Source organism: Rhincodon typus, chromosome 37 (assembly GCF_021869965.1).
Source record: "Rhincodon typus isolate 14 chromosome 37, sRhiTyp1.1, whole genome shotgun sequence".
Taxonomy (NCBI): Eukaryota; Metazoa; Chordata; class Chondrichthyes; order Orectolobiformes; family Rhincodontidae; genus Rhincodon; species Rhincodon typus.
In genome coordinates this window covers 10831565-10840814 of record NC_063368.1, presented here as the reverse complement: position 1 = coordinate 10840814, position 9250 = coordinate 10831565, and the positions used below count along the sequence as shown (strand labels likewise).

At 44.7% G+C, this 9250-nt stretch overlaps 1 protein-coding gene across 1 annotated transcript in view; it reads right to left on the bottom strand.

Moving 5' to 3' along the window:
* Positions 1–1458: 1458 nt before the first annotated feature.
* The window catches only part of ncf4 (neutrophil cytosolic factor 4), a 57393-nt gene continuing 49601 nt past the window's right edge, over positions 1459–9250 (bottom strand). Inside the window, exon 9 of the mRNA XM_048617356.1 lies at positions 1459–2357. Coding sequence (XP_048473313.1) covers positions 2156–2357 — 202 coding nt within the window. The 3' untranslated portion in view covers positions 1459–2155. The remainder of the gene's footprint in view (positions 2358–9250) is intronic.

Below are 9250 nucleotides of genomic sequence, written 5' to 3'. Positions count from 1 at the left end.
CTCTCCATCAGGACAAATACAAGAATGACTAACTTCAAGTCACAACTATTTGTACTGCAGTGTAGTGTAAATTGTTGTGACCTTTTCAAATTTGGCATTCTTGTATTTGTCCTGAATATTTGGCCACACGTTTCTCTGCTGAATAGTGTTCACGTTAGTTGTACAATATGTGAAATTGCATAAGTCACATTGCAAGGCAAGATCAGGTATCAATTTAATGTTATCTATTGTCCAGTCGCCCAGCGCTGTAGCTGAGTGCAATGTTCTAAATGAAACTGAAAGCAGTTCAGGGGTTATAGTGGACTGAGTGTTAACCGGGCCAGCCCCCTGAAAACAGCACTCAAAAGAGGAAATAAAATGTAGCACTAAAGATTTTAAAGTGTAGTGTACAGGCCAAAGTGTGTTGTGTTCAGTCGATGGTTCAGTGAGGGTTGTATTCACTTCTGAGGCCTAGGTGAGATTGCCAAATGCAGGGGAGCAGACAGAAGCTGATCATTAATGTCTGAGACATCTGGATTATGAGGCAAGACTGGATCAGAAAACAAAAACAGATGGGTTGGAGTCACATGTGAGATTCAAACTCAAAAAGAAAATCAAGATATAAATATACCGTGAAAGTGCCCACTTGATTTTCTTTTATATACATTTTCTTTCATGGGACAGGGGCTTCACTGTCTCGACCAGCATTTGTTTACATCTGTAACTGTCCTTGAGAAGGTGGCGATGAGCTGCAACAGTTAGGTACATCCACAGTGCGTTCAGGGAGAGAGTTCAGGATTCTGATCCAGTGACAAATGAAGCAATGGCGATATAGTTGAAAGTCAGGATGGTGCGCAGCTTGAAGGGGATGAGTGGCCGCAAGTGTATGAGGGAATGTACACTGAAGATGGAGAGACCAGGGGGACACTGAGACTCAGAGTGAACCTGACAGACACCCGCTGTCCTGTCTGCACAACTTGGTGTGAGAACAGGAAAGCCCTGGCTGAGACGTAACCCATTTCTGACCCCAATTTCATGCGATTTTCACCGAAACCAACTCAGAGGGTGTGCCACCAGAGACGACCCAAGGTCGATGCTAATTCAACCCAATTCCTTAGCTCAGCTCAACCCCCTCAATGGCTGCCACTGGGAGAAACCCTGCTTAACAGGAGGCAAATAGTTAAATTCAGCACACCACACGACAATATAGGCATGGTGTCACGGTAACATCATTGGACTGGTAATCTAGAGAACTAGGTTATTGTCCTGGGGACAGGGGTTCAAATATCAAATAAAAACCGAAAGAACTGCAGATGCTGTAAATCAGGAACAACAACAGAAATTGCTGGAAAAGTTCAGCAGGTCGGGCAGCATCTGTGAAGAAAAAAATCAGAGTTAACATTTCGGGTCCAGGTTCTGAGGAAGGGTCACCGGACCTGAAACGTTAACTCTGATTTTTTTCTTTCACAGATGCTGCCAGACCTGCTGAGCTTTTCCAGCAACTTCTGTTTTTGTTCCTGGGTTCAAATGTCACTGTGGTAAAATTGAAGTGCAATAATTAAAAAACTAGTTTAATTGTTGACTGTCATAAAAACCCATTTTCTTCACTAGGGGAAGGGAATCTGCCATCTTTACCTTGTCTCGCCTACACAAGACTCTTGCCACAATAGCAACATTGTTGACTCTTAACTGCCATCTGAAACGCCAAGCAAGTGCCTATGTTCATATGTAATTAGGGATGGATAACAAACGCCAGTCTTGCTAATGACACCCACATTCCATGCAAGGATGAGAAAAAAGAAGCCTTTTTTCTTCAGTCTCCTAACCTAACAATGAGCGTTCCCCCCCAACCCTTCCTCAGAACGTGACTCTGAGCTAAAAATCAAGGTCATGGATACTATTCCCTCTGGAGAGATCCATAGATATTCAGAAACAGAACACTGACTCTGAAACATAATGGAGAATTAGTGATCAGACACGCTTCAACTGATAATTTTCCATCTTCCTACATCAGATGGCCAAAAGGGACTGAGCAAGAGTACAGATGAAGAACAATTAAATTCCTTTGAAAAGAGGGAGTGACCAAATAATAATTCTCCCCAAATTAGCACAGGTCACTAAGAATGAATTAATTCAAAAGGCCCTTGAAAGGAATGCACACATTAGCAAACGTGCCTCACGGATTTGTGTTGTACACTGATAAATCATCCTTTCTGGTCACATGTAGTTCCCATGGAGCAAAATCGGGCTTTCTGATCCACGAGCGACCTTTGGCCTCCAAAACCATCAATTCAACGTCCATGTCATCTAGAATGCGCACCATATCTCCCTCCAGGTCTCGATAATTAAGGGTAATGGCTTTGTTCCCAAACTCAGCCCTGGAACATCAAGAAAACACAACTGCTTTTAGTCTAAGGAATGCAAGGGACGGGTCTTAGTGCCCACTGTGCTACAGTCTTAGAATCAGAAGGTTGCCCGTAGTCTTTGGTACTACACTATAAGGATCGCAGTGAGTCAAAAAGGTGGCTCACCTTCACATTCTCAAAGAAGAGTAGAGATCAGCAACAAATAAATATTGCTTTAGATCTACCTATTCCTTTATCACCAGGTCTAGGTGAGATATTGTTTAGAGGGCTATGCAGTCTTGGTAGGTCGAACAGCGTCTTTCTGCACTGTAGGGATTCTATGAAATTCTGAAGATTGACTCTCTCTTCCCTGGCGAATCACCATTCATTACATTTTCCTTGGGAGCAGGACTGTCATCCTGAGGTCATTTTATAATTGTATGTCTTTACTTATTGGGTGTGCTGGACAGAAATGCCACACATTACCAGTGTAAACTGTCCTGTTGTGTGCAGGCTCGGTGGATTAGCCAAAGTAAATGTGGGCTTAGTGTAAGGGAGGATGCTCCATTGGAGGGTTGGTGCAGACTTGATGGGCCGAATGACCTCTATCTGCACTGTAGAGATTCTATGATTCTATTTTGAAGAGGAAGAGAGGGACTCTTGTCAATATTTCCACTCACAAACAGATTATCTGATTATTATCGTGATGCTGCTTGTAAACACTTGGGATGTTTCGTGCCTTACAAGAGCAGCACAGTGGCTCAGTGGTTAGCACTGCTGTCTCACAGCACCAGGGACCCTGGTTCGAACCCAGCTTCTGGTGACTGTCTCTGTGGCGTTTGCATAGTCTCCCTGTGTTTGCGCAGGTTTTGTCTGGGTGCTCTGGTTTCCTCCCACAGTCTAAAGATGTGCCAGTTAGGGTGGATTGGCCATGACAAATTGCCCCATAATGTTTAGGGATGCCCAAGTTAGGTGGGTTAGTCATAGGAAATGCAAGGTTACAGAGGTAGGGATGCTCTCAGAGGGTTAGTATGGGCTGAATGGCCTATTTACACACTGTAGCGATTCTATAACATACCTTATTTAAATTTCTAAATGTAGCCTCAGACTCACTCCTCTCTCCCTCAAACTGAATGTAAAATTCATCATATTATGACTATTGATATCTGGGGACATTTACTCAATGAGATCTATAATTAACCAATTTTATTTCACAATACCAGGTCTGTCAATGTGAATAAGTCCACCACAATATCATTCCAAATGCTGACCACAGCGTGAAAGTTTTCCTCAAGGTACCTGTGACAATCCAGTTAAATGAAAGTTAACTGGCCTCTCTGATTATTAATCCTTCAGTCACGGGAAACAGCTTCAATATGTTCAACCTAAACCTTTCTGTTAATGACCAGGTAAGGGCCCCTCAAAATATATTAAAATAGCCTAAACCCTAACTTTTTCTTATTTTAAAGGCAAATGCCAGGTGTTGCATTTCAGGTACAATTCGATTGGTCAAACTACTGGTCTTGAAGCAAAACACCTTTTATTTACACACTACAGTTAAAATACAACATTAGAAAGAAGAAATTAGAATAACAACTTGACTGGAAAACTTAACAGAATAATAGATTATTTAACTACTAAACAGTGACTGTTCCAATACAGTAACATCCCAAAATGCACCTTTGGCAAAGGCAAACTCAGTAAAATAGTTTGTCTCACAGGCAATTCTCCAGTTCAGGAGGAAAAGCGTCAAGAGAAAACTCTGAGGGAGAGAGTAGCAGGGAGAGGTGTTCTGCAGCTTCCAAACCCAGCTGCAAGACCCCAGCAACTGCAGAAAGCGAAAACTAAAAATCCTGGTTCCGTCAGGAGCTTGAGCCCACCCGCTCAGGCTGCTTTATTGTTCCAACTTTAAAAAAAACCAAGGCCTCACAGGCTGTTTCCTTTTATTGGATTCAAATAGACAGTTCATCACCTCCATCTTAAAACCTCTCCAATAAAAAAACACTTCTTAAAGCCATGGTATTGTCACACTTCATAATTGTATGTACCTTCATCGAATCCTATTAGGTATCTTGGCTTTTACAGGGCAACCTCAGCTTCTCTGTAATTCCTTAACCCTGGAGCCATTCTAGTAAATCTCTTCTGAAACATCCACAAAGCCTTCACATCCCACTCATGTCCAGAACAGGAAATCATAGTCACAATGGGGTCAAACTGTTTATGTAGATTCAGCAAAATCTTCTTCATTTTTTGTATTAGGTGCTTCTCTTCCAAAGAAATTATAGAATTCCTACAGTGTGGAAGCAGGCTATTCAGCCCATCAAGTCCACACCAACCCTCCAAAGAACATCCCACCCAGGCCCATTCCCCTACCCTATCACTGTAATCCTGCATTTCCCATGACAAATCCACCTAGCCTGCACATCCCTGGACAGCATGAGACAATATAGCACGGCCAATCCACCCTAACCTGCACATCCCTGGACACTATGAGACAATATAGCACGGCCAATCCACCCTAACCTGCACATCCCTGGAAACTATGGTGCAATTTAGCACGACCAATCCACCCTAACCTGCACATCCCTGGAAACTATGGTGCAATTTAGCACGACCAATCCACCCTAACCTGCACATCCCTGGACACTATGGCGCAATTTAGCATGGCCAATCCACCCTAACCTGCACATCTTTGGACTGTGGGAGGAAACCGGTGCACCCAGAGGAAACGCACGCAGACACGGTGAGAATGTGGAACAGGGTACTGAATTGGGCATTGGGGAGATGATGGCCTCGTGGTATTTTCGCTTGCCTATTAATCCAGAGACCCAGGTAACATTCTGGGGAACCCACCACGGCAGATGGTGGGATTTGAATTCAATAAAAATATCTGGAATCAAGAATCCAATGATAACCGTGAATCCATTGCCGATTGTCAGGAAAAACCATCTTGTTCAGTAATGTCCTTTAGGAAAGGAAACTGCTATCCGTACCTGGTCTGGCCTACATGTGACTCCAGACTCACAGCAATGTGGCTGACTCTTAACTGCCCTCTGGGCAATTAGGGACGGGCAATAAATGCTGCCTGGCCAGTGATGCCCGCATCCCATTAATGAACTAAAAAAAATGATCAGCCATGATCGTACTGAATGGCAGAATAGACTCAAAGGTCTGAATGGGTTACTCCTGACCCTATTTCCTACATTTATAAAAACATGGCTTTGTCACACAATGTGAAATAACAACCTTAGATCTCCAGCATTTGCAATTTTTATTTGAGTGCACACAACCGGGGTCGGTATCAAAATATCTTCTTATTCGACTGTTACTTTATAATTTTTGTGAACCTAATTTTGGATCTCAGGGGTCCTTTTCCACCTTCACTGACTCATTTATTAAGTGATGCAGACATGAAGTACTGACATTTTCTGTATTTATGTTGACGTACGTGGGATTCAGATTTGCTCAGATTAGAATTTTCTCAATTATCAAGCCTCCATTAAATTTGAAGTCACAAACACACACAAAAAAAAGTGTTAATTTCCTGGACACCACAGTATTTAAACCGGCAGAAGACAATGAGGTAAATTAGCCATGAAGAATTTTTCAAAATTACTAACAGACTGCCCAGAAAAAACTGTCTGCCTAAACACACACTTTTCACAGACTGGTGTGGTTGCAACTAATTTGTTCCAACACAAATACACAAAGAGCTGGAACACTTTGACAGGCAGTTCGTTTCTATGCACCGCATCTAGATCCCAATCACAGATTTAAATTTAACAGTCGACAGCATTGGTTACTATAGCATCCCCTGTATTGGTCCCCACATAGTGGATCCGGATCTTCTGCAGCTTTAACTAAAGATTCCAACTCATTTTCAATTACTTATCACCTCAGTGATTTCAAATTCAAACTATTCTGATTCTCAGGTAATTGAGTATTTCCTTGTTTACAGAACTGTTCTGTCCTCTTTTCAGCCTCCTTCTTATCTTGTAATCTTATTAACTCTTTTCTCCCCCATGTGTAGCCTCCTCCTGCCCCATCCCCATCCCTTGCAGCCACTTTTCTCCCTTCGCACCCCCCGCCATTACTGCTCCCTCCTATCCCTTCTGTCCCTGACAGACTGCTCTTTCAACCAATCCCAACCTTTGCAACTTCCTCCTTTCCCACAGCCCTGCCCGCTGAAGCCTCCAACTCTTCCCTCCAAATTAGAGCATCCTCCTTCCCCTTGCCGCGCCCCCCGGCCCCCACAAAACCAGCAGCCCCCTACCACCCTCCCAGAGCCAGCTGGTAGTGATCTGTAAGCTGTGCCTGGCAAAGCCTATAGCCTGGCTCTGCCCTTGCAACAGGCAAGTCCCAAAGCCATTCTCACCCCCACCCAAGTCCAAAACTGGAGCTGTACTGACTGTAATCCTATTGGCTCTGTCACTGCAGTCTCCAATGCCAAGCTGCTTCTCTCCTTCATGTGACGCTGATAGGCTGACCCCATGAACCTATGGGCAGCAAATGCACAAGCAAAGCAGCCTTTGATTGGAGGAGCAGCCTCAGACTGTTGTTAATAGCACCTCCTTTCTCTCTTTCTCTCTCTCTCTCTCTCGAGGGCCTGGTTCCAAATTCTTGAACTCAGAAGTATCGTGGGAATGCCGATTATAGTTCCAAACTGGGATGGAGTGTGTGATTTGGAGGGGAACAGTCTTTCTAGAAGGTGTGGGTCACGGATTGGGCAGGTGCTGTAGGAGGAGCCTTGGGGAGTATCTACTCGATCTGTAGATGGCACACACAGTTGTCACTGGACCTCTGTGTTGGGTAGGAGAGCATATTTAAAGGGGGAATGGGGTGTTGAAGTAGAGATATTCTGCTCTGGGGAAGCTGCAAATCTCACTGAGTATTATAATGAGTTCTGCCATCTTCATTTCAGCAGTTCTTCTGTTTGTACCGGGGGTCTTGGGAAATTCAGAAGCTGAAAGGGAGCAAGAGGGGCAGAGTTAACACAGTGTGGGGCTGGAGGAACACAGCATGTCAAGCAGCATCAGAGGAACAGGAAAGTTGAGCAGGAAAGAAATTGAAGAAGGGTCCCGACCTGAAACATCAGCTTTCCTGCTCCTCAGATGCTGCCTGGCCTGCTGTGTTCATCCAGCTCCACACTTCGTCATCTCTAACTCCAGCATCGGCAGTTCTTACTATGTCTGAGAGGGTCAGAGTTGATGAGATTCGTGCTTTTACAGCTCTGCTTGGAGGTGAAGAGGCTCAACTTTCCTGTTAAAATCCATACTCATCCCCCCATCTGTGATCTGTTTGCTGCCCCTGCGTGCCCATAATGGAGGGGACGAATATTGAAGGTGCCAGATCAAGCGGGTTGCTTTGTTCTAGATGGTTCTGAACCCCTGAGCAGTTTTGGAGCTTAACACTTACCCAGGCAGGAGGAAAGTGTTCAATCACACCCTTTATTTGTGCCGAGAAAAACCCACCTCATTATATTTGTAATAGTTGCATTCTGCTAATTGTATTCTATAGATGGGGAAGAAATAATTATTACACATCAAGAGGTAGCAAGCAGCCTACTGAGTTATACACACAACTCACTCTGAGGAAGAGTCACCTAGATTCGAGCTGTTAGCTTGCTTTCTCTCTGCGGATGCTGCCCAACCCACCGAGATTTCCAGCCTTTTTGCTTTCAGTACACAACTCACTTCCCTGTTTCAATCAAAATTCACTCAAAGGTGACCGCACACGAAAAAAAAATGCAGAATTTTTTTCTGTCTTGATCCTTTCTCCCCTCAGAAAAAGGGGCTGGCCCTTGGTAGGATGCTGGTATTAAATACCTTCAAGTATCTCCATAAAGTGACAATTCTACCTAGGATTCCACCTAGGATGTTGTGGTGCACTGGTAGTGTCTGTATCTCTGAGGCTAGGAGGCTCAGCTTCAAGTCCCAACTGAACCAGAGGTGTGTAATAATATTCCTGAACAGCCTGATTACAGAACATCTACACCACTTGCCCCTCAGAGGCCAAGCCACTGTTCCCGTTCTTAGGCATTCATGCCCCTGCGATTTCTAAATGGGGATGCGATTTCTGGATGTGCCAGATGACAACCGCCCCTCCAAAGGGTCCTGAGGCTAATTACACAGCTCCAGCTGATGTCCTGACTGAGATGAGCTCATGTCTGGGCCTTTCCTGACCGACTAACCACAGATCTCACTTGACCCAATCGGTAGGGCCGTTACAAAGCAAGATCACACATCCCCCTGATGTCATACACACACAAAGTCGCTTTTCCCATTGCTGTAAGGAACAACATTCCGCGCTGCATGTGGGTGTCAACGCTCTGTGATGAAGATTGAATTGTGCCAACCGTTCTCTACCTAACATCCAGCAGTGGCTCAGTGGTTGGCACTGCTGCCTCACAGCGCCAGGGACCTGGGTTTGATTCCACCCTCGGGCGACTGTCTGTGTAGAGTTTGCACGTTCTTCCTGTGTCTGCATGCGTTTGCTGTGGTTTCCTCCCACAATCCAAAGATGTGCAGGTTAGGTAGATTGGCCATGGGAAATTGCCCATAAAGTCCAGGGGTGTGCGGGTTTGAGGGAGATAGGTCTGGGTGGCATGCCCTGAGGGTCAGTGTGGATTTGTTGGGCTGAAGGGCCTGTTTCAACACTGTAGGGAATCTAATCATCCCATCACGGGTTAAGGTAAAAGCAAATTTCTGACATTCCTTCATAAGAAGGGAAACAATTTGGCCCTCTCCTACATTTGTTAGTGGGATGTGGGCATTTATTGCCCATTCCCTAAATGCCCTGGAGAAAACAGTGGTGAACTGCCTTCTTGAACCACTACAGTCCTAAGTGTGTAGGGACACCCACGGTGCTGCTTAGATCATTTTAGGGCCTGGGCACCTTCTTCTATCTCCTTACCCTACAACCCACCA